A 26,763-nucleotide genomic window follows, 5' to 3' on the forward strand; every position below is an offset into this window, starting at 1 on the left:
TTAACAATGAGGAAAGATGAAAGGATCACAATAGATACATGTAGTTACACGGAGTCACATAGGTATTCCATATACAATTTCTGTTCTCCGGGCTCATTATCCACCCCACCTGGGTCACTCTCGCCTGATTCCGGCTCTAGTTGGTCAATCTCATCTGAGTCGAGGGCGGAGTAGCACAGTTCACGCCACTCCATTAGGTCTGTCTGCAACTTGTCATCTCTAAGATTTAATTTCATATGAACCTCTTTGGCTAAAGCTCACTCTCGCACATCTCTAAGCCATGCTAACATGTCTGGGTCTTTCTGTCCCATCCAGGTAATGGCAATTCTACGCCTGGCTAGCACCATGCACAAGCTTCCGCAATTTATACGCTATTTTTAGTTTTTGGGGGTTTTCGTGCATGGCCCAGCAGGCACTGCTGTGGCTCCTCCAATAAGGAATTTGATTGCTAACATAAATATAGGATGGCCTTAAATCTATTACAAGTGGTATCTTTAACATGTCCAGATACATATTATTTTCTATTTCTTTTCACTGTATGTGGCCTGGCGCGAAGATAATCTAGGTGCTTTTGTAATCTGGCAATTTTTCCAGCAGCACTGTGAATAAAGATAAGGTAGCATTGCTGAGATCATTGTATATTAAAGATGCCCTTCTGCAGCACACATCCAAAATCCAACAGCATCATTCGAGAGAATACATTTGGAATTACTCTGAACATGATTACCTGTTACTTGTAAAACACGCATCTTGGGTCCTTCTACTTCAATAAATTAATGGCATTTTATATTGTTAATATTGACAGGCGTGTGCGCGATCTTTAACTCTATTAATATTATTTAAAGATCATTATTTTGACATTGCTAAAATGCGACTTTATGTTTTTAGGTGATGGTGGCTTTGCAAAAGATGCAAAACTGAAGGCTCCCTCGTCTTTAGCAGTTTCTCCAGATGGAACGCTGTACATAGCAGACCTTGGCAACATTCGGATCCGTGCAGTCAATAACAACAAGCCTCACCTGAATTCCATGAATATTTATGAGATTGCGTCGCCCGCTGACCAGGAGCTCTATCAGTTCAGTACCAATGGGACCCACCTGCGCACGTTGAACCTGATCACAAGAGACTTGATCTACAATTTCACCTACAACGGGGAAGGTGACCTGAGTACTGTCAGTAGCAGCAACGGGAACTCGGTGCACATTCGCCGGGATGCAGGCGGCATGCCGCTGTGGCTGGTGGTGCCCGGTGGTCAGGTCTATTGGTTGACCATCAGCAGCAACGGTGTTCTGAAAAGGATCTCAGCTCAGGGTTATAACCTGGCATTGATAACCTACCACGGCAACACTGGTCTCCTGGCAACAAAAAGCAATGAAAATGGATGGACCACAGTTTATGAGTGAGTTATGACCTTCTTCCCTTACCATTTCTTTAACAGGAACTGAACATTCAAAAATACTCCAAGCCAGGTCTGTCCAAATGTCCATACATATGTGCTCACAATGTGCTGTGTTCTAATGGTTTACAATGCACTTACATCATTCATCAGAAAGCAGGGGAGGCAATAACAAATGAAAATATATTGATTGTATTCACTTGTACTTCGAGAAGCATCAAATACCTATATCTGGTCAGCCCCTGTATAATATACAGTGAGAAGTTATGGACATTGAGATATGAAGGAAGTCACAGATTCAAAGGTATTCTGGAGTCACAAAAACTATGATGAACACAAACATAGAGTTTGCGACTGCATAATATCTTTTTGCAATGTACAAAATCCCTTGGTGAAAGAAATACTACTGGTTAATGGACTTTTGAGAACCTTTTAGAATTGCAAATAGATGGATGCATAAAGGGACATCTCCTCATATTTGCGAGGTGTAATGGGATGTATGTATGGTCTCTGACCTCCTCTGTAGCTATTTATAAATTACCAAGCACTAAGTTGGCATGGTAATGGATTCACAGAGGGAAATCTGTCCCCACAGCACAGCTCCTGCTCTGGGAATCATGTTGGGTGTCCTCAGAAAGAGCAATCAGTGGTCCACAAAGCCACAGTATGCTCCCCGATGTCTTAACATTGTATCAGTGTTTTTTTAAGGAGCACCTAAGCCTCTAAGAGCCATGGGCTGCTTTTATGAAAATATGTTCACTTTCTGGGAATGCAAATGCAGAGATAGAGGTCTACCGTCCCTCGCAGGACTCCATCTCTGCATTTGCAACCGTTTGTAGAGGGTTCCAAATGGTGACCTACCTCATTAATAGTTATGAGGCTTGTGGTTTTGTAACTCCCTAGGAATGTACATTTTGCAAAGTGACTTGTTAGCACATTAGACACATTGTACAAATTGCGGGTAGGCCATAAAAAGTTGGTGCAAAATCTTTACCCACTGTTTGCAATCTTCCGTGATGCATGAGACAATTAGTGAAATGAAGACAAATTAGACAACTGCATAGAAAACAAAACTCGTCCCCCAGGGGCATATTGAAAAAGTGTGTTCAACATTTTCTTTTGACAAATGGAAAAAAATGAAACAATTAAAAGACAAAGACCTTATTTAGAGTTGAATGGATGCAGGAAATCCACCAGAGAGTAACAGATGTCCTGTGTGACATGTTTTGAGAGCATTGTTGCCAATGGCACTCTAAATATGGCAGGCAAGACACTGCCAATTGTTTGTGGATTTCCTGCTACACCAACCTCTATACAAGTGTCTTCCATGTGATTGCTTTTCACAAAGCCCAAAGTACTGCGTCAAAGGAATGCCCGCAGATGTTCAGCACTGGGTGCTTAGACTTCTCCCACAGTGTGCAGTTTGCAGACACTCTACATTCAGATTCTCAAAACACTGTCAGTTCGAACTGGTTCAGTGCAGGAAACAGCTTTGAGCTTTGTTTGTCCTATAGTCCAATTGTGCTTGACCTTTTGACTTTTATGGACCCTCAATAATTACTGGAATCCAGGAACCCCCAATAAATCATTAGTGAAAACCGGGACCCCCCACCTAAATCATTACATGAAGCCAGGATCCCTATCCTAATAAATTTAATTGATTTGAACTACACAACAATACACAAACATACAGCAACAAGATACAGAAACAATAAACAGATACAGAAAAAATAACATATTTGATATAATTCACAAACAAATAATAAAAAAAATCAAAATTTTAATGGGAAGACTGGAGCTTTTCTAAATTCAATTATGGGCACTCACCGTCCAGACTCACTTGCATTGCTCAAACAAATCAACCTAAGGACACCAAATTGATTGTTAGCCTCCAATTTCAATTTCCTTCACATTTACAAAATGATTTAAAATTTTAAATTGTACATTCTGCTTCTATATTTAGTAACACTTTATTATTCTTTTAGCAGTGATTTAATTTCCTAAGCTGTAACGGACCCCTGAGTAGGTGTTGGAGACCCCCGGAGTTCCATGACTAAATGGTTAGGTTAAGAACCTCTTCGCTAGCCCTTCTACACCACACAGCCACAAGAGGAATATTTTTTAGGAAGCTGCAGAAGAAAAACCCAGCTTGCTTACATAGGCTCTTATAAGAAGTGATTTACAGATCGAAATTGTGAGAAATTGGTTTGCTGATTGAGCGGGTGAAACCCCTTCTCAAGCAACAACCACAATCCTTATCAGACTGAACTACTAAATTAACCTGTGCTTAACTCTCTGGTAGCTTGGCACAAAAGCATTCATACTTACCATAGAGGCAATGTGTAAAGTACTTATGCAACACTCAAACAGTAAGAAAGTGGACTCAACACAAGAAAAATCCCACTCCAATTTGTAAAATATTGTGAAATGTAATAACTAAAATGAGCCTTCAAGGACACAAGGACAAAAAGCCAATCAGTAGAACCAGAGATTTGCAATTTCAAAGTTTTAGGTAAATATAGCTCACAAAAGAACAAAGAGCTACTTGTTATGTGGTTGTGCTAGACTTGGGGAAAGCCACAAGTTCAGGCCAACAGTGATGGTGCACAGGCCAGATACAGGGACCAGGCTAGTCCAGCTGAAAATGTTACACTCTAAAAGTCCGGAGCAAAGAGTCCTGTTCGCAGTGGAGAAGTTTTTAAGGAGCAGGAAGAGTGTCACGGATGGTCGTTGCTATAGCGTAAAAAGAATGCTGGACATCGTGGATAGTTGTCACCATAGCACGGAGATCCTGTAAGGAGTTATTCCATTAAATTCAAATGAGGAATTTCTTAGAAAAATGGAAATACTAGTGAGATCTTTATTACTGCCCTTGGTGGAAAGAACAAAAATAATTAATGCAAAATTGGACCAATTGGAACTGTTGGTAACAGGGAATACCACCACACTTGATGAATTGGCAAAAGGCTTAAAGAGCAGAAGTCCTAAAATCCCTGCTATTGCAGCGCCTGGAACAACAAAGCCTACTAGGGGTGTACAAAAGGTTGCTAAAGTAATCCCTCCAATTCAGAATTCGAAAACAGCTACAGAAGGTAATCTTGTAGTAACCACAAGTGACGGGGGTTTTAAGGGAGGGGCAGTGGCTGTTTCCAGCAGGCACCCCTTTTAAAACCATCGGCCAATCAACCAATGGGTAATGTTCCCCATGGTAGAGAAGCTTCTGGTAAAAGGCTCCCATGTGTCAACCTTCCCCCGGAATCTGCACCTTTTACAATCATATTGACAGGGGTACTGGACATTAGACCAGATTCACAGGAATCACAAAGAGAGCTGAGGAATAAAGTCATTTTTTGGCTTAATAAAAATAGGAGACTACCCCGGATGTATGACGTTACTCCGCATACCGTTACAACTACCTACCATTACAACGCGACCATTACAACGCATACCATTACAACGCATAGCGCTTTGGGGTGCTGGATAGTGGTAAGTATAATTTACTATTCTAACTCCAGTCCCCGTGGACCCTAGGGAAGGTGTTGGATAGTAAATTATACTTATTCCCTATCCTAGAGCGCCCCCCAGCACAATACGTTGTAATGGTATGCGTTGTAAAAGTCGCGTTGTAATGGTAGTGCGAAGTAAAAAATGCGTTGTAACAGGTGCATACCGACTACCCCTGGCTCTAATATTGAGATCCTAAATGTAAGAAGGGTGGACTGGCTGGGACGATGCTCCAAGGATCTTGAGCGTGATTGCATTATTATTAATTTCAGATATCCGTGGGTTGTAGATCACATCCGACGAGAGGCAAGGTTCGCTCGAATAGGCGACATTCAATCCTTAGGCTTAGATTACTTTTATCCATATGCGAACATTGTGCTACCTCACCCATTAGATAATCACAGAAGGAGGGGACCTTTTGGTGAAACTCAATTGGATTGGGCAGTACAGTACCTACCATTGAGAAACAGATTTGATCCTCTAATGGGGATGGAGGGGGTGGACTGACTCCGGGAACCCGCGGTCGGGAACATTGTAGATGAAGAAATGGGCGGGGTACTGGTTGGTAGTCCTGTAAGGATAGGGAGAGAGAGGGAATGGGCCTTAGATGGGATAGAATCTATGAGTCATATTAACTTAGATGTTGCCATACTGACGGACCATGCAGACGTTGACTAGGGTGGGGAAGACGATACCAAGTTAGAACAAAGTACTTCATCACGTACAGAAGTTATACACTTAACTCAACCAAATAGTCAACTAGGAGGGTGTCCTTTTAGTTTGATTTCTTGGAATATAGCAGGCATTGCTCGTAGGTTACATGATAAGCTATGGCTAAAATATATAGAAACCTTTGACATAATCTGTCTCCAGGAAACCTGGAGCAGAGAGGACCAAAGCATAGAGGGTTATCAATCTTTTAATGTGCATGCTGAGCCCTCACAAGCGGGAAGGGCTAAGGGTGGTTTATTGACTGCTATTTCTGTAAAATATTTGACTGTTAGGACACTGATGTTGACGGATTCCCCCTGGTACCAATTGTTCTTGATCACAGATTTGTTTCCAGTGCCTTTGTTATTAATTAATTGGTACTACAATATTTTTGACCCCCATACCACATTTGTTATCGATAAATTACAGGAGGAGATAGTTAAAGTGTTTAATACCTCCCCCTTTTTGTTCATTATGTGGGTAGGGGATTTTATTTGTGCCTTGTGTAAGTTCAGTGGGTTTAGGGTTTGTGGTGTGGTAGACACAAAAGATCAATCAATGACGCACTTTAAGCATTCACCACAGGGTGAAGCCTTGAATAATATTATCGTGATAAATGATCTTTGTGTACTGGACATGCGAACCTTCTCCAAATTGCCGGAAATACCGACTTTTCAAGGGACGGGGGGTAAAACTAGTGTGATTGACTTTATCTTGGTCTCTAGCAGGTATATTCACTTTGTTAACAACTTTTTTGTTGAAGTGAATCCTGCTAGTGACCATAATGCCCTAGTTCTGCATTTAAGCCCCATGATTGAGAAAATCCAGCCTTCTCAACAGCCAATAAAATATAGGCAGAATCAAGGGGTAAGTCTTAAGTGGGATAAGATCGATGCACAAAAATTGGACGAAGAGATTTTTAGAGAAAATAGCGTCTTGATAGAAATTTGTTTAACCCAGGACCTGATGCAGTCCCTTTAGATCTTTTTAAACATAATGTTGAGGTATGGGCAGCTTTGTTACTTAATGTTTTTAGAGCGGTAGTGGTAGGGCGCATCCCAATTTCTTGGAAAGAGGCGGTAGTTGTACCGATTTTTAAGAAGGGCAATAAAAGTGATCCGTGCTGTTATAGGCCAATTTCGTTAATAGACGCATCATGTAAGCTCATGGGTAGAGTTATTCTGGCCCGCCTGGAAACATGGGCTGAATCATCAAGTATTATTATGGATTTCACAGTATGGCTTCAGACTGGGTAAGGGGACAACGGAGCAGTGTCTTAATTTGGCTTTAATTATGGGTAAGTACATGAAGGCCAGGGGAGCTTGTATTCACCTGGCCTTCATGGACTTATCCAGTGCTTTTGACACTGTCTGTAGAGATAAGTTATTGCGGATGATGGGGTCTATGGGGTTTGAGGAGCCGCTGGTCACCCTGCTTCGTACACTGCTTGCTGCCACTACTGTGAGGATTAGATTTGGCCCGGTGGGCGAGAAGACAAAACCCATCCCATCAACTGAAGGGGTACGCCAGGGCTGTATCCTGGCCCCTTTCTTGTTTTTAGTTTACACAAATGGGTTGGAAAATTATCTGTTGAAAAACTGCTCAGATTTCCCCAAAGTAAATGGCAAATGGATACCTATGTTATCTTATGCAGATGACACCGTTTTAATGACACTTACTGCAAACAGATGCAAATGATTTTATGTCAGATCTGGATCTTATGGTCAACTTTACAAAGTCCTTTGCAATGGTTTGCAGCCCAAAAGGGACAAAAACCCGCAAGTGTGTAGTAAACAATGTAACCATTGAAAAAGTTGATCATTTCAATTATTTGGGAAATTTATTTAATAGAACTCTGAGTTGGGACCCTCTAGTATCAGCACGTGTGCAGAAGACTACTCGCTCTATAGAGGCCCTCTTTCGCTTTTCCAGCAAGTTGGGCCAAAAACCGATTGCTGATGTGTTATAGTTAGTTTCTGCTGTTTAATAGCACAAGCACTCTTATTTCAATTATCTATGGTCTTCTCTTTCCTTTGATTGATTGTAATATTTTATTATGGAATTTAGAGAATTTTGTGTATTTTTGATTTTGATTTTTAAAATTGTATACTTTTATGATTCTGTTGATGAAACGAAATAAAGTTTAATGACTGACTGACTACTAAACAACTTTCAACCTGCAAAACCAACAAGCGCAACTACCTTTTTTAGGGTCAGACTGGCACTCCTCTGTGCTACAGGTTGTACCATCTGCTATCTCCTGAGTGAGGGCAGAACGACATTGTCTTTCTTTTATTACCATGATGATTGACATGGAAATAAAAGATGGACAATGGCGTTTAGTTTAACCTGGTGCTGCTACTTCTAAACCTGGCATTAAAATGTGCCAAACACCTTTGATGGGTCAGGTGGCCTGTAGTAATATAGATTTCCAATAAGAAAATCGCCCCCCCTGTAACAAAACCGGCCCAAGGAAACCCCAAGTACTGCCATTCTGAGCCTGTTTCAGGGCAGGGGCCCGCTGCAGGTGCATAATGCCAGAGGGTGCCCTCTGGGGCTCGACCCTCCCCGTGCTGCATGGGCTGCGGGGCTATTGTTATGCCCCAGCCATTAAGCACAGGTTCAGTTAGCTGGCACACTTATTTATTCAGCAATGCTCCAAACACCAATCAGATGAGACAATGAACTAATACAAGGGAATAGAGTGGAGAGGGGAATCAACAATGAACAATCAAGGTAACATAATGAAAGATGTATTGCAGTGAATGAGTTAGAATCATAGTTAGACCAAACACATTCATAAAGAGGAGGCAGTTATAGGAGAGATTGAGACTGCCAGGAGAGAGTGACCATCACCGATGAAAAACAATACAGGAGAAAATAAGCAGCAAGACAATAAGAGTGGTCAAATAGCAAGAGATAGCAGGCCATATTGGATGTATAAGAGGAAAGAGAGACTGAAAGAGGGTGAAAGGTGATACAGTCAAGGAAAGAGAAAAAAAAGGAGATCAAGAAGGACAGTCCATAACAAAAGTGCGTAGAGAGAGTCAGTGAGTAATGGAGGAGCACTCCTAAAGAATGTGTATCAGAGGGAGTAAGTGAACGAGTTAGGGATAAAGAGAGAGAAACAATACTTAGAAAGTCAGGACAGTTGGCAAAGAGATAAAGGAATGAGTGAGAGAAACAGATCCGAGAGGTAAGGGTAGAAGCAAGGGACATTTATGGGAAAGAGAAGAATACAATAAAGGGAATAAACAGAAAAAAACAAGAGATAGAAAGAGAATGGGGGTTTGGAGGGTCGAGTGACCACATATGAGCAGTTGCTGTCTAGAGAGTAAGATTCCCTGAAATGAGGGTCAGTCACAGTTCATGAAGGGGACTATATGGAAGAATCACAGAAGTTAAGTACACCATAGTAGCAGCTAGAGAGAGAGGAGGAAAAATAGAAGGATGGAAACTACATGTTAGGAGATAACGGAGATCAAGTAACCCACAGAATAAAAAGTGAGGCAACCAACAGGGAAAAAGAGGGATGTTATGTTGGGCATAGAGATTTGCAAGGTGATGGGAAGACACTAGGAATAAGTACATTGAATGCAGCGTGACTATGGTATTTTAAATGTTTGCTTTATCTTGAGTAGCAGAGCTCTGGTGGTTTTAACACAAGTTTTCAGTGCTTTCCTACAACACGAAAAACATATATTTTCAAGGAAGTGCAGTGCACTCATTTTAGTGCAGTTTGAAAAATAGAAAAGCTGTGCCATCTTTCTCACCCAGCTTTCAATATTTTTGGAGAAAAAACATACGTGTAAAAGATGCAACGTCCACTATTCAGAGGATCATTGGGATAGAGCTACAGGCCAAGGCTCTGAGCCATAGGGCCACCCTGCCACAATACCTAGACACTGACAGTCTGAGCTGACAGTGCCACTGCCAGAGTCACAGGATCTGAACCTGACTTGGTTCTCGTCTCCATCATCAGACCACAGCAACATGTGCAATCCACATCTGCGCTAAATGTAATTCTGCTTGAGGTTGGAAAACCTAATGCAGGTGCATTTAACTTGGTCAGATCTCACTTTGGTGGGGGGTGGATGGGCAGAAACTACCTCTTAAAAGCCAGACCAAGCAATGCAAGGAGGCACTCCTATTATTATAAAGTGCACAGCTACCCAACAAGGTCTCCCAGCGCTGAACATGTGTGCGGCAGACACAACTAGACAAAAGGTGGGAGAAAAACAGAGATCAGACTGAATCCCCTAACAGCAGCGTCTTTAACCTACCCAGAGTCCATCCGCTGTCAGGCACTGTTAAAACAGTTGCCTTTGTTCAGTACTTGCAGGGGCCCCAGTGAACAACGCCCTGTGGTGGCTTCTGGGGTTTTTGTTAAGTCTTGTGTGACCAGGTGGTGAGGCTTAGTGAGTGCTTCTGTGGTATAGGCCCAATAACCCCAGGGCCGGCCAGTGACTCCATGCCTCCCTTTATTACATCATAGTTGAAAGAAAAGGGCTGTTGGTTGACTCACCTGTTTGGGGGACACCAGATAGTCCAGCGCTAGCCTCACTACTTCTTTAATCCCCAGGAATCACAGCCCTTCAGCAGCTGATGAATTCCAACATGGCCGGGTAGAAGACTGCTCCAGGATACATGAGACCCTTTTGCTCTTTGCTGCTTGCCACCTCTGTAGTCTGAATGATAATGGGCTCTTACTGAGGGTGCAGTCAGGCACTGATTCCTACTTTAGTCATCCATCCAGGCCTTCTGCAAGAGCCCTTCACCCATTCCTGCAATTACAAAAACCCTGGCCTGGCCTCCTGTAGAATCAGTGGCTTACTAAAATGTAACAATAAAATGGTACTTACATTTCTTCAGAGCAGTGTCACCTTATCGCACTGTCTCTGCACAAAGAGTAGAGCATGTCGGTGCCTGCTGAATGATATGTGACAAGCAAGATGCAAGGCTAAAGGGTCCCGGGTCCTCCTGCACCAAGGCTGGAGGGGGAAGTTAAGTCCCTCTGCATGCACCCTCCCCACCCCCCATTCACACAGAGTTCTATCATCTCTCTCTCCCCTCTGCATTGCTTCTTCAATTGAACTGCCCTTTGACCTCTCCTGGTTGCCGCTCTCTTGAATGTTACTTTCTGCACTCCAGTGATCAGATTCACAGATACATGCTGGGGTGCTTTTCCTTCCAGGTCTCTCTACCTGTCAAGAAACGATAGATATCAATTGCAACTGTTTCTTTTCCTTAGGAAGGTATTCAGAACACTGCTACCAGCCAGAAGAAGGGCTGGAGCTAAACAGGACTGCTGTGCATTTCTCAGGCCGATACTTCTCTTCAGTTGGGGCAGAGGGGGCCCCTTTAAATGTAAGGAAGCCTAGGTGCCCCCCGCACCGCAGGGGCTGCGGGTGCCTTTGTTACGCCCCTCAAGCACTTTAACACTGGTTAGCAGTAGTAAAGGGCGCAGAGCCTTAAGTCAACAAAAAAACGAATTTCAGAAAACAGGAAATGACTACACAAAGTGTCTAGGTGCAGTGTACTGAAAAGATTCGTAGTGTTAGTTTTCAGTTAGCTGTCTGTATGGCATTTTTTAATGTACAGTTCAAATGAAGTGCATTCTAATGGCAATCATACCTTCTTTTTCGAAGATCAGTAGCATTCAAAAACTTTCAAAGTCACTGTTCCCAAGCTGCCACTTCAGGACATTGCTGGCACAGTGCCCAAGATGGGAGGCGGAGTCTCCGGATGTCAGCTAATTGGGGCATCTATGACTTAATAGAACATGCTGCAGCCATTGAGACTCACTGAAGTCCTGCATTTCAGAAGGCCTAGACCAACTGATGACTCAGGGAAGGGTATTATCCCTTGAAGCTCAAGCGGCTGAATTTGGGCAGAGGTAGAAAGTTAAGGAGAAATCTTTGAGATGATTCATCATTTTAGATTTCAGGCAATGGGACTCAGGAATAGTTTTGATGATACGAAGCGTGTACACCGGTCAGGGAATGCATCACCATGGTGGTAAACTGGAAACGGTAAGCCTGTTTTCCATCAGGATTGGCTATTTATCATCATATTTTTAAAGCACCCTATTTTACAATCACAAGAGAAAGCCTTCCATGGAGCTAAGGAGGAAAGAAGAGTTCCCTGCGTGCTGCACTAAACAGTTCCTGCCTGCCTCTCAGAGACCACTGCAAAGAGTTGTCTCCTGCTCTCTCTGAATTACTTCAGCATTTTACCCAAGGACTGCAGGATAGTCTCATGGCTAAAGTATAGAAACGACTTGTCTTTATTTACCTATTACATGCACATATTGACGAGAGAATGCACATAAAAATATGAAACTAATGTCACTTCTAACTTCTAATAAATGATTACAATGTATTACTAATACCCCCCCAGCAGCACAAAACAGACAAACTGAACACTCTCTCCATGGAATGGAAGGTACAAACCAACATGTACCTCTTCTGTTGCACAGAGTCTGACTTCAGTTTTTTTTTCATCATAATCCTCACAGACTTGGAAAGACGGCTGCAGACAGCTTGTCTCCTACACTTTAAGAGCAGTGAATTGCCTCAGTTGACTGATGCAGCAGCAAGCTGAAGTGTAAACATCAAGAAAACAGTTTAGCCAGCCCGAGGTTGTAATTTGTGGCATAAAAATCAAATGTGACATGACTTTGCATAGATCTGTGTTTCTAACCTGTGGCCGGTGACCCTTAGAAGTCCGCAGATCCTACTCTTGGAGTCCACGATTGTTTGAAAATTAAATAGCATTAAAAGATTAATGAAGTCCATATAAATGAAGAAGCAAAATCTAAAATTGAAAGTTGTAAAACTTTCTTTAAATGTGAAGGAATTAAAAAATTGGAGGCTAAACATTCTGTTAATATCCTCAGGCTGATTTGTGGATGCCGTGCAAGTGCATCAAACAGAATTTAGCATGGACGATGAGCGTCCTCAATTGAATTTAAGAAAAGCTACAGCTTTCCAAATAAATTGAAACTTTGATAATTTTTATATTTGTTTGTGAATTAAATAAAATATTTCAGCATCTGTGTATTTGTTTGATGAATGCTTGTGTCTTTATTTTTAGTGTAGTTTTTTGTGGTTCAAGTCTTCATGGATGCTTATGCCATGGTCCATGGCTTCCAGAAAAGACTCAATGGTGATCTCTGAAATCCAATAATGATTCCAGTAATGAACACATGGGGATCCACAAAAGTCAAAACGTTAAGAACCACTGGCATAGATGATATCCCTATGGAGAAGGGCACTTTCTATTTCTTGTGGTAGATAATTACACATATTTTTAAAGCAGTTTGCTTTTTATTAAATATCTAGTTTATTCTGTTTTTTTTCTGTTTTTTCATAGTTGCCAAGTGGCACCTTGTCTTGCATGACACTTTCACCAGATTTGTCTTTTTGGCATCCACATGTTTTTTCTGACTTGTGGTTCCGTCTTGTAAATATAATAAACTCACAGTGCTTTTGACTAAAATGCCAGGACTATATAAAGGTGAAACACATAGCACTGGGACATTTAGCAATGATGGAAGGTGGCAGCGAAGTCACAGGAAAGCAGCTAAGGAGGCAGGGCCATACATTGCCTTTAGGCTAGGTTCACACTATAGAAATACCTCATACATATATAGAACTATAAGGAATTCAATTGCAACAACCGTACATGAAAAGACTGCTACACGTCATCTTGGAGGTCTGCGATCACAATGAAGCTCGAGGCCGCAGAATGCCACAAGATGGTCATGAAAGCCCTTGTCCCATGCAATAGCCTTATGATGTACTGGTGGAAGTGGTTTACCGCGATAGGACAGATAATGCTCCCAAAAATATTTTGGAATCTCATTGTTTTTAAAAGTAGCTCAAAGTTGGTGAAATAGCAGCAACTCCCTGCTACTCCTAGTGGCTTGTCAATACAACACACTTCTTTCTTGCACATTTTGTGCATGGAAAATCCTGCTCTAGTTGTACTTATTGAACAGCTTCTCTTACTGTATTATTGAACTAGGAAGGAATATCTAACTTATACAGAATGACTTGTGGATTACATGTCAGTTCTTCAACTCCCACAACACCATTGGAGGATTTGCATTATCCTTCCCCCTAGAAGTGAAAAGGCACAATGACGGTGGCATCAAAGTGACTAACTGCTGTCAATGGCAGCATATTAATCTTTGGTCCCATCAGCACCAGTTGCTGTCAGTATTTTCCCCATATTTCTCTTGTTATTGTTGTGTTGATTAGGATCTGCTTTGCCTTAGCCCTACTCTATTGCAGAATTATTACAGCATGAAGCCATGCAGTACTGATCCTCCATTTTAGAGAACGCTCCCTCTACACGATTTAATAGACGCCATGGCTTCATGCGTAGCTGAACCAGCAGCACACAGTCTTCCTCTCTGAATGTCCCAGCAGGCCGTCCTCATTCAGACCAGCAACTTTGTCAACCCGCGCTGCTGAGCCTCAGTCTATACCGCACTCCCTGTTAAAGCTAGCCTCACTGCTCCCTGATAATTGGAAGTCTAGACTGCTCTCCCTCTAAAGGTTTGTGCCTGACTTTCTCTCCTCCCCTCCACCCCTCCCAACTTCTTATCTCTTTCCCTCTCCTTTTCACAGTAAGACACGCACAGCCCTTATTTATAGTTATTTTGAATTCAATAGTAGTTGAGTCAAATGGGAATGTAAACATTTATACACTTTCACCAAGGAACAAACAGGCACCTCCATAGCATCTACAATCTTCCCCCTTCTGGACAGGTGACCAATATTGTGTTAAAATGTTGGCTTCTTCAAGGATTGTAGACCTCTGTGCGCATGCTCAATTGTTGACTAGCAGTCAAAACATTTAATTATACATAAAAGAATAAATACACAAGTCGCCTATTCTTTTAACGATATAATGTGAAATGTGCTCACGTTTGGCGCTAAGAGGTGTATAAATATGATAGTAAAGAAAGTGAAACAGACATTTGTCAAATGAGAATTTCATTTTACACTAGCGTTTTGGTATAGTAGGGAGGTTTCAACGACTGCAGACAATTGCTGTTCATCTCTGGTGTCCATTGTGTATAATTGGGTTGTCATGTTAACCAGGCACTAGAAAAGGCAATTTACTTTCTTCCGCCTCCTCACAGCTATTGTGGTGTTAGGGAGAGCTATTATTGCTGTTAATGATGCTGTTGTAAATATAAACCTGTCTTTGAAGGCACCATAGGCTATGTTTCAACACTGCTCTCCAATAGAAGAAAGACAGGTAGGGTGAGAGCCTCAACATGCCATCTCCTCCCTGAAAGGTGACAAGGGGAGCAGGGAACTTCAGTGTCCTCCCCCTCAATCACCCATCCTCTCAACATGCGCTTGGGGAAACTTCTTTGCTGCTCCAAGCCCATAATTTATGTTTCCATTCATGTGCTGATACTTTGGCCACAGTGAGGGACTCCTTCCCACAGAAATCGTGCTTGGTCCAATTCACAAAGCAAATTTGTCTCATAACTTAGATTTAAGTTTAACATCTATTTACTCCTGTGGACTATAACTCTGTGCTAGTGTAATATTATGCATGAGTGAATCCCATTCAAGAGATGAGAAGTGGACCGCTCGAGGCGTATCCACTCTTGAAAGTTTGTGACCACACACAATTAGGACGGTTTATGGCCATTCAGATCTTCTCCCTGACTTTTCCCACCCTGGAAAAGGTCTGGGTTTTACTGCAAGGAAGGGAAATAGCAATTCCCTTTCAAGGGTGGTATGGGGAATGGGACACAACCAGCCTTCATGTTGGTGGGGAAAATGTTTTTTCATTGGAGAATGGGCGCTTGCTTTCTACAATACAGAATTGCACTGTCATAGTATTCTGCACTTGGGAATGCAAAAGGTACCAAACTTTAATAATAAAAATCACATACCTTTCCCAGAAATGCTCTTTCCAGGCATAATTATTATGGAACATTTTGTGAATATTCAAAAGCTGTAAATCTGCAAGTGTGCTTAGTTGGAATTTTCCCAGAGCAGATGTATGAATAGTTTTGGTGACTCTGGCCCTCTGTAAGTTGTTATTCTGAGATTGTTGATTAGGGTACCGAGATTTCCACTACAGGGAATCAAAGATAGGAGCCTGATGTCAAGGAACAACAGATAGATGAAAAGATAACCCAGACCCCGCCACATACACCTGTGAAACAAGCAATTCTTAGCGCTAGGACGCCTGCGGGTAGCTATCGCGCTTTACAAATATAAATCCAATCCAATCCAATCCAATAACAGGAGGTTCTTGAAAGCTGGCATTCAGCAGCTGCAGCATTGCCCCCAGTAGAGCTTCAAGCAACTCTACTTTTGCCTAAATCTTAGCATCTCCAAGTGACCATCCTGTTACTAAAGTCATACAGCTAGATGCATCAAGCGAAATACCATTCGCAAAGGGGCAGATTCTCAGAATCTGCCCCTCTGCGACCAGTATTTATGCATTTGGGATGCATCATCCCAAATGCATAAATCGCTATTTGCGATTGCATTTAAGGATTCTCAAATTGAGATTCCTTAAATGCAATGCATGAATGTAAAATAGCTAGCGATTTCGCTGATAGGGGTCGCTATTTACAGAGAAATCAAACTTCATGGTAAATAGCGAAAACTGTGAAAAATGCACTAAAGTGCATCTTTCAAAGTTGTATGTTACACACACACATGTCCTTGGGACATGTGTGTGCGCAATACCAGTGTCCAGGTCAATTTAAGGGGTGCAACAGGGTGTCCTTTGGACACCCATCACCTTTGAGATTGCATTCTCAAAATGCTATTAGCTAATTGCTAATCGCAAATTGAGAATTCCTCCCCATTCATGCCTATGGGCCTCTTGGCCCATGGGAATCAATGAGATGTCATTCCTTATTTGCGAATCGCACTCTGAGAGTCGCAGATAAGGAATATTTAGGAATTGCTAATATTTTAGCAAATCCTACATGCATCTGATTTTGCGAGTCCCTAAATGTGAATCCTTAAACTTCGGAAAATCGAACGTTGATACATCTAGCAGATAGGCTTTGCACTGTTACAGAAGATGCTGCAAATTCATCTTTAAATCACTCTTGTTGCTTGTCTAATACTTTCCTGGAGCAAATAGTGTTTCTACAGTATAATAGTTCGAACCAAACGCAACGTAAAGGGAAGTTGCTCTTTATTCAGTGTTTACAATAATTAGGAAGCAAACACAGTTCTCTGCAGTGTTTTTATGGTGAAAGATAAATCTAGGTTCAATACAACACCTGTAGGTCTTTTTCTTACCAAAAATGCAGTTCGCATAGTGAAAACTCAGGGGATTTTATACAGTTTCATGGAATAAGAGCACCTCTGTAAATTGGCAGTGCTCCCAACAAACTCGTGGTTGCCTCCTCCTGTTAGAGTCATGGGAAGCTCTGCGATTATGCCAGTGGACCTTCTGTTGGCAGCTCCGCTAGTTTAAAGTCCCTATTAACGTCTATGGTAAGAAAAATGCATACTCCCTGCACATAAGGAACATTGATTTATTTTTCTCCAGAAAACAAACTCTGACTTTGGGTGTCTGCTTGAGGAAAACAAACATCTTTGCCTAGTGAGCACATCAAGCTTCGTGCCCGTTTGCTGATGATGAATGCCTTCAATGGAGCTGATGATGAATGCAGTCAATGGAGCTGATGGTGAGTGCGGTCAAAGGAGCTGATGATGAATGCTGTCAGTAGAGCTGATGATGATGAATGCCTTCAATGGAGCTGATGATGAATGCCATCAATGGAGCTGATCATGATTGCCTTCAATGAAGCTGATCATGAATGCCTTCAGTGGAACTGATAATGAATGCTGTCAGTGGAGCTGATAATAACTGCCATCAGTGGAGCTGATGATGAATGCCTTCAGTGGAGCTGATGATGAATGCCTTCAGTGGAGCTGATCATGAATACCTTCAATGGAGCTGATCATGATTGCCTTCAATGGAGGTAATCATGAATGCCGCCAATGGAGCTGATGATGAATGCCGTCAGTGGAGCTGATGATGAATGCCATCAGTGAAGCTGATGATGATGAATGCCTTTAATGGAGCTGATGATGAATGCCTTCAATGGAGCTGATGATGATTGCATGGAGCTGATGGTGAATGCCTTCGATGGAGCTCATGATGAATACCTTCAATGGAGCTGATCATGAATGTCTTCAATGGAGCTGATCATGATTGCCTTCAATGGAGCTGATGATGAATGCCGTCAGTGGAGCTGATGATGATGAAGGCCTTCAATGGAGCTGATGATGAATGCCTTCAATGGAGCTGATGATGATTGCATGGAGCTGATGATGAATGCCTTCAGTAGGGCTGATCATGGAAAGGGGCGACCACTCGGTCCCCCCGAACGTATGGCAGAGTGCCTCGATCCCCCCGGGAAGCCATTTTGGGCGGGAGGCGCGTCTCGGCTGGTATGCCCGAAGCGGCGTAGCCGGGGCGCGCTTTTTCCCGCCCTAGAGTGGGCTGGCCTAGACACTGACGCGGCTGGCCACGCCCTCGGGGCAGGCAGGGGCGGGTTTACGCCCGCCCTGAAGATGGATAAAAAGGGACGCAAGACCAGAAGACATCCTCTTGTTCCTGTGCTCTGAAGCTGCACCTCCTCGCTGCACGTGAGCTCGAGACGGAACGAAGAGCCAATTTTGAGCGTTTTAATCGTTCTTGTTTGTTTTACAGTTACTTTGTTGGAGAATGCCGAAGAAGGTGGGAAAGCGCATGACTACTGACCAGATGCTGCGCGTTCTCATGAAGGAGATGTCCGAGCTAAAGAAGCGGGTGGACAAGAATGAGGAAGGGGGTCCAAAACGTCCTTTGGCGGGAGCAGCCCCGGGAGGGAAAAACAAGAGGCCCAGGAGGGGGGCAGCGGGTGAAGACATCCCGGGTCCCAGTGCCCCGCTCGAGGCTCCAACTCCCGTGCCGAAGGAGGGGAATCCAATTCCCGTTGTGGTCACCCCCGTGTCCGAGGATGATATGCCGCCCGAGCTGGCGGCACAATTGGCAGCGTGGTTGGGTAAAGGTAACGAGGGCGCCACGGCTGTCGATGCGCAGGCGCTGATAAAGCAATTGCGTGAGAAACGGGAAGCAGCCAAGGTGCCCGTGCCGGCTGCAGTAGGGGACAAGACACCAGGGACGATTGCGACCACAGAGGCAGCGTCAGGTGCAGGTAAGCGGCCATTGCCGATCGCGAGGGATGAGTCAACACCCTCTCGGAGAGAAAAGTTGGGGCAACATGTTCCTTTGGCAATTAAGGAAAAGATTTGGGCGGGGGAGTATGTGAACATTTTCTCACTGCTTGTTGATCATTATGAGGTAGAGCATGTGAAGAGTCAGAAGGATCTCATGCATCCGAGTGTTTGGCGCGCAAAAATGGCCGCCTTTAAAGTGAATGAGAATATCGGCAATTGGGGCAATGCTTGGGGAATCTTTACATCAATCTTGGGGGAACGTAGACCTGAGTTGCTTTCCGAGTTCCCAATCTATCAATCACGAATCATGGGGTACTCGACATCGCACCAGGGTAATCATTGGTTCTGTTACGATAATCTGTTCAGAAAGGAAAAGGAGCATAATAAAAGTTTAACCTGGGATTGTTATGATTCCTTGACTTGGGATAAAATGAAGGAGTCAGGAATGTTGAAAATGCCGTTGGTGGGAAGTAATGTTGGCGAATCCTCCCGGCAATATGCGGGGACGCCCTTTCGATCAGGTACGGGTGCCGACGATTACTCGAAACCTGCCGGCAATACCGGAAAAAGGGGTTTCTGCTTTAATTACAACAGAGGTAAATGTACTAGACCCCAGGGATCGTGTAAATTCAAACATGAATGTAGTGGTTGTGGGTCGTCCCATCCTGAGTCCTCGTGCAGAGCCAAAACGGGTGATAACGGGGGGAGAGGAGGTGCCAAACAGGTCTAATATAGTCCGAGGGGCGCCTTTACCTACCCCAATTGATACCCTGGCGATGATTCCCTGGCTCAGTGAATACCCGGATCGTACTTCTGCTGGGGTGCTGCGGAACGGTTTTTCGTATGGTTTCCGCATCCCGGTAGGGGACTTTCAGGGTGTGGAAAAGTGTAAAAATCAACTTTCCGTCCTGCAGCATACGACCGTAGTACAGGATAAGATCCGGAAAGAGGTGACTCGAGGTCGGGTCGCCGGCCCGTTTAGTTTACCCCCGGTCCAGAATTTTGTTTGTTCTCCCTTAGGGGTAGTCCCCAAGAAAGACCCCGGTGAGTTCCGACTGATTCATAATTTATCAGCTCCACAAGGTTTTTCCGTAAATGATGCAATCGATCCAGAAGTGTGTTCGGTGCGGTACGCATCCTTCGATGAGGCCGTAGCCATTTTAAATCGCCTGGGGCCCGGGGCGCTGATGGCGAAGTCAGATATCGAGTCAGCGTTCCGATTGCTCCCGGTACACCCAGACGACCAGCGTCTCCTAGGATTCATGTTTCAGGGTTGATATTACATGGATAGGTGTATGCCAATGGGGTGCTCTATATCCTGTGCTTATTTCGAGAAATTCAGTAGTTTTCTACAATGGGTCTTCACAAAGAAAACAGGTTTCCAAGATGTAATGCACTACCTTGATGATTTTCTGTTTCTTGGGGCAGCCGGGGATCTTGAATGTGCCCGGGCCTTGGCCGAATTTTGTGTGTTAATGAAACAGTTTGGTGTGCCATTGGCGCCGGGTAAAACAGTGGGTCCTACGACTTGCCTCGAGTTTCTGGGGATCGAGTTGGACTCCATTGAGGGGTGTTTCCGTTTGCCAGCTGAGAAGGTGTTGAAGTTCAGGGCTGCGCTGCAAGTGTGTATAAATGCATCAAAAGTTACGCTGCAACAATTACAGCAGTTGGTGGGACAGTTGAATTTTGCCCTGAGGGTAATACCAATGGCCCGCCCCTTTTCCCGTTCAATTGCCCAAGCGATGGTCGGCCTTAAAGAGTGCCACCATCGCACGAGACTATCGGCCGAGATCCGCCAGGACATGCGTATTTGGTTAGCATTTCTGGCGGACTTCAATGGTAGAATCGTCTGGAATGAACCAGCCGTGTCTTCTGAAGAGCTGGGGCTGTGGACAGATTCAGCAGGAAGCATAGGTTTTGGCGCCATTTTCGGCACGAAATGGTCGGCACAAAGATGGCCGTCATGGTGGCATGAGAATGGTCTGACGAGTAATATTGCTTTCCTGGAACTGTTTCCCATCTTGGTGGCCTTGAGAACATGGCCCGATGGGTTCAAAGATCACTCTGTCATATTTTGGTCTGACAATATGACCGTGGTCGAGTGCATCAATAGTCAGGCAGCACGTTGTAAACTGATTTTGAGACTGCTTAAGGAAATTGTTTTACTATGTATGCAATTGAACGTGCTATTCAGAGCAAAACATGTTCCGGGGGTGATGAATCAGGCGGCTGACGCACTGTCTCGTTTTCAAATGCAGGCTTTTTCGGGTTTCCTCCCCTCAGCGGACCCAGAGCCGGCACCCTTTCCCGAAGCTCTCTGGTCTCTCGGTGCCCCGAACTTCGTCACCTCGTGGGAGAGAGTCTAGCACCAAGGACGAGGAAGGCATACGAAGGGGCGTTTCGGGCCTATTTAGCCTTTTTGGGGAGTGATAGAGAGCGACTTTGGGGTCACGAGGAATGGGTAGTGAATTTCCTGATGTCCTTACGTAGGGCTGGGAAATCGGTGGCTACGGCCCAGAGTCATCGTGCTGCCATTTCCTTTGTTGCCAGAGCACACGCTATCCAGGACCCAACTGCGTCTTTCGTTGTACAGAAAGCGCTACGTGGGTGGCAACGCCTTGAGGGTCGCAGAGTAGATGAAAGGCGCCCGATAGGTTTGGATAGATTGTCCCAGTTGTTGGCCACACTCCCGGCCACATGTTCATCTCAGTTTGAGGCGTTGCTGTTCCGAGCCGCTTTTACGCTAGCATTTCACGGAGCAATGCGGGTAAGCGAACTAGTTGCAAGGAACAAACTGGATGTGGCAGGGGGTTTGTGCCAGGAACACGTTCAGATCAGGGGAGAAACAATGACTGTCTCCTTTGTAAAATCCAAGACTGATCAAGATGGGATGGGTGACTGCGTCATCATACGCAGGATTCCTGGGTCCTCCATGTGTCCGGTACAGTGTTTAGAGGATTACCTAGCACGAAGGGTGGCATCATGGGGGGGGACTTTGTTAAGACACGCTGACGCCACCCCACTGACGAAATTTCAGTTTCAGCGGGTGCTTGCGATGTCAATTGCCGCTGCGGGCTTGAACCCGGGCGAATTTGGGACCCATTCCTTTCGGATAGGGGCTGCTACGGAAGCTACAGCCAGGGGTCTTAATGTTGAGCAAGTGAAACGAGTGGGGCGTTGGTCCTCCAATTGTTACAAAAGATACGTGCGGTTGCACATGTTGTGAAGCTGTAATAATGTACTCACGCTTCTTGTTTTTGTTTGGTTTTCAGTTACGCAAGCCTACGAGGCGGGGCGGACTATGCAGTCGACCCTACACCGGGCCAGCGGTCAGACATCACCGGCTGTGAAAAAGGAGGTGTGGGTCGTGGGCCCCTCATACGTGAGGCGTGCCGCAGACGTATTCAAAGCAGGTGACATGATTCACGTAGCTGGGGAATACGGGTACAGGATGTCCTTCTACGGAAGGGGCGGTCTCTGTATTGACCAGTTTAAAACATTTTTCGAGGGTTTGTTAGGGCGGACAAGGTCACCGCCGTCTATAGTTATAGTGCATGTTGGGGGTAATGATTTGGTCACCATCGGTAGACGACTACTCCTGGAGGCAATGCTTTCCACCGTAAGTTGGTTGGCGAGGAGAGTTCCGGGGTGCACGATTGCATGGTCCCATTTGATTCCACGAAAGGTGTGGCGGGGGGCTATCTCTATTCCTGCTTTGAACCATTCTGTTAGAAAGCTTAACAATAAAGTGAGTAGGTTGTTCCGTTCCAGGGCATTGCATTCTATTTCTCATAGCTGTATTAATGATGACAGTATGTATTCGGGGGATGGTGTGCATTTGTCTTGGGTGGGGAATGAGTTACTCTTAGGAGACTTCTTAGCATGGTTAAAATCGTTGAAACATGACCTTTAGGTAGGAGTTGTGTGGGGGGTCCGGATAGCCGGTCAACTATCCGGCCTGTGGCGGTAAGGTCATGATCGGTGAGCACTAATTGGAAGATCCCTATGAGTGGGCGTCACCCAACACGGATGGGAGCGCTCGGGGGAGGTGGCCTTTGGCCCCTCAACGGGGAGGCGGTCCCTTCTAAGGATGGGTCGCCGAAAGAAGAGGAAAGGCGGTCAAGGCCCCTTCCTGTGTAGGAGGGGTTACAGCCCCCTCCTGGGGAATTTCCCGGGGCCAGTGACATCTGCGACGGCAGATGCGGTAAGTTGTGTGGGGTTGGGGGGAGGTCTACGATACCTTCTAGATACCTCACACGAGTCTTCGAACGACCTTTAACTGGCGTCGAGTTGATAAGTGCCCCCGTCAAGTCAAGGGAAATTGGTAGTAGTTGCACTTGAGTACGCCTCAGTGCTGTCGCCCCTCCAAGTGGGGGGGTATGTCTGGTTAGGGATCTTGACACCGGTTACGACCTTGCCGTTGGCCCTTAAACGTTAGGATGTACAATTTCAATATTTCAAGTAAATGTTTTGTAGGATGATAGTTCGGCTAGGAGAACCTCTGTATTAGAGAATCTGTTAAGGTTAGCCAAACATCGCAATGTGGTATGAAATTGTACATTAATGTTTAAATGTTTATAATTTTTTGTTTTAATAAATACGGCCGGGAGGGTCACTCCCTCCCACTTCCAAAAACTTCAAGAACTGTTTCCGGTTTCCCTCCTTTGGGGATTGTGTTGAGAGGGGGTGGCGGGTATCTCAGCCATATGGAAAGGGGCGACCACTCGGTCCCCCCGAACGTATGGCAGAGTGCCTCGATCCCCCAGGGAAGCCATTTTGGGCGGGAGGCGCGTCTCGGCTGGTATGCCCGAAGCGGCGTAGCCGGGGCGCGCTTTTTCCCGCCCTAGAGTGGGCTGGCCTAGACACTGACGCGGCTGGCCACGCCCTCGGGGCAGGCAGGGGCGGGTTTACGCCCGCCCTGAAGATGGATAAAAAGGGACGCAAGACCAGAAGACATCCTCTTGTTCCTGTGCTCTGAAGCTGCACCTCCTCGCTGCACGTGAGCTCGAGACGGAACGAAGAGCCAATTTTGACCCACCCACCAGCCCCTGAGGACAGCCAGTGGTTTTAATAAATTTGATCAATTATTCTATTTCATTTACAGGTTATTGTAGTGTTGTGTTGATGTTGAAATGCGTAATAAAGATTGGTCTAATTTTACAAGTTTGCGATTAAAGAACTTCGGATGTAAGGTCCATTTATAAACAGGTTTTTTCGGTCATAGTGGCCAATGTAGTTTCGTTTAGTTAGCATTTGTCGTATTTATTTTGGTCGGGCGGTAAGGTCATGATCGGTGAGCACTAATTGGAAGATCCCTATGAGTGGGCGTCACCCAACACGGATGGGAGCGCTCGGGGGAGGTGGCCTTTGGCCCCTCAACGGGGAGGCGGTCCCTTCTAAGGATGGGTCGCCGAAAGAAGAGGAAAGGCGGTCAAGGCCCCTTCCTGTGTAGGAGGGGTTACAGCCCCCTCCTGGGGAATTTCCCGGGGCCAGTGACATCTGCGACGGCAGATGCGGTAAGTTGTGTGGGGTTGGGGGGAGGTCTACGATACCTTCTAGATACCTCACACGAGTCTTCGAACGACCTTTAACTGGCGTCGAGTTGATAAGTGCCCCCGTCAAGTCAAGGGAAATTGGTAGTAGTTGCACTTGAGTACGCCTCAGTGCTGTCGCCCCTCCAAGTGGGGGGGGTATGTCTGGTTAGGGATCTTGACACCGGTTACGACCTTGCCGTTGGCCCTTAAACGTTAGGATGTACAATTTCAATATTTCAAGTAAATGTTTTGTAGGATGATAGTTCGGCTAGGAGAACCTCTGTATTAGAGAATCTGTTAAGGTTAGCCAAACATCGCAATGTGGTATGAAATTGTACATTAATGTTTAAATGTTTATAATTTTTTGTTTTAATAAATACGGCCGGGAGGGTCACTCCCTCCCACTTCCAAAAACTTCAAGAACTGTTTCCGGTTTCCCTCCTTTGGGGATTGTGTTGAGAGGGGGTGGCGGGTATCTCAGCCATATGAATACCTTCTATGGAGCTGATCATGAATGCCTTCAATGGAGCTGATCATGATTGCCTTCAATGGAGCTGATCATGAATGCCTTCAATGGAGCTGATTATGAATACCGTCAATGGAGCTGATTATGAATGCCTTCAATGGAGCTGATGAGGAATGCTGTCAATGGGGCTGATGGAGAATGCCGTCAAAGAAGCTCATGATGAATGCCGCCAGTGTAGCTGATAATGATGAATGCCTTCAATGGAGCTGATGATGAATGCCATCAATGGAGCTGATCATGATTGCCTTCAATGGAGCTGATCATGGTTGCCTTCAATGGAGCTGATCATGAATGCCTTCAGTGGAGCTGATAATGAATGCCATCAGTGGAGCTGATGATGAATGCCTTCAGTGGAGATGATCATGAATACCTTCAATGGAGCTGATCATGATTGCCTTCAATGAAGGTGATCATGAATGCCGCCAATGGAGCTGATGATGAATGCGGTCAGTGGAGCTGATGATGAATGCCGTCAGTGGAGCTGATGACGATGAAGGCCTTCAATGGAGCTGATGATGAATGCGGTCAATGGAGCTGATGATGAATGCCTTCAATAAAGCTGATGATGATTGGCTGGAGCTGATGATGATTGCCTTCAATGGAGCTGATGATGAATGCCTTCAGTGGAGCTGAACATGAATACCTTCAATGGAGTTGATCATGGATGCCTTCAATGGAGCTGATCATGATTGCCTTCAATGGAGCTGATCATGAATGCCTTTAATGGAGCTGATGATGAATGCCGCCAATGAAGCTGATGATGAATGCCTTCAATGGAGCTGATGACAAATGCCTTCAATGGAGCTTACATTTTGCATAAGTGGACGTCTATGCGTGCTCGAACTTTGTGGGGGTACAGACAGTGGGGCACATGTTGTGCTCTACTGAATGTATCTCAATGGCAGGATGCCCATGGGGGCCCCATAGGGCCCCTTTATTCCTGTACCACCAGCATTTTCATGGATGTATTCTGCCATGAAAAGGTTGGCAGTCCAGGAGCTCGTAATATGCTGAGCGAGACTGCACCAGTCCCCGCTCAGCATATTGCATTGTGGCACTCCTGTTCCACTGCAAGGAACGACTGGCCCCTGGCACAGCCGACGGTCCATTGACGCAACGACTTTATGGCAGATGGTGGACCGCCACTGCTGCGCTACCGCGAATCTGGCGGTCAGAAGACCGCCAGACTGATAATCAGGCCCTAAATATTCAGGATAAGTACCCCCCCATAGTGAAAAGTTGCCAAAAGCTGTTTGTCACTGTGTAGGGCAAGTTACATTTTACCCTGAGCAGGCCTGACTATAAATAAAGGCCAGTTTTAGTAACTTTGCCTTTGAATGGCAGATATATATATAGTTCAAACTTTTTTCCATTTGTAATTATGTGAAAATGTATTCTTTGTGTTCTTTAGGAGACAGATGGAATTAAAACATGTTTTCGTACTGCCTCCTCTTCAGTGACTAAAATTAGAATACCTAGCCACCTGTAAGTCAATGAAGCTATGTCAGAGAGCAGATAACAACACAATGCACTGTCACAGGAACTACCTCTTTGAAGTCAAAATCCCAATTGAGGGATTCAGGTGAAATATTCACTGAGCCCTTGAGCCCTTTCAGACATTTGCCTCTGTCCACACCAGGAGTTCCATCCCAGGGAGAGGGGCGTTTCCCTAATTTCCATAGAGATGAAAGGGAAGTCATGGCACCTGCAAGGTGAAAGAATGGTAGGGCCATATTGAAAGATAGGCTCTGGGAAGGTTTACAGTAAATTGAGATAAGAATTGTTAGCACCTGGAATGCTGAGCGGGGGCAGGAATTCAGGACCCTACTGCTACATATGTATAAGGGTGATGGGGTCAAA

At 44.8% G+C, this 26,763-nt stretch overlaps 1 protein-coding gene across 1 annotated transcript in view; it reads left to right on the forward strand.

Moving 5' to 3' along the window:
• Nucleotides 1-26,763, forward strand: part of TENM1 (teneurin transmembrane protein 1) — a 1,327,579-nt gene that overhangs the window by 1,132,061 nt on the left and 168,755 nt on the right. The window contains exon 25 of the mRNA XM_086918499.1: nucleotides 889-1,399. Coding sequence (XP_086774625.1) covers nucleotides 889-1,399 — 511 coding nt within the window. The remainder of the gene's footprint in view (nucleotides 1-888; nucleotides 1,400-26,763) is intronic.

Source organism: Lissotriton vulgaris, chromosome 4_1 (assembly GCF_964263255.1).
Source record: "Lissotriton vulgaris chromosome 4_1, aLisVul1.2, whole genome shotgun sequence".
NCBI classification, from domain to species: Eukaryota; Metazoa; Chordata; class Amphibia; order Caudata; family Salamandridae; genus Lissotriton; species Lissotriton vulgaris.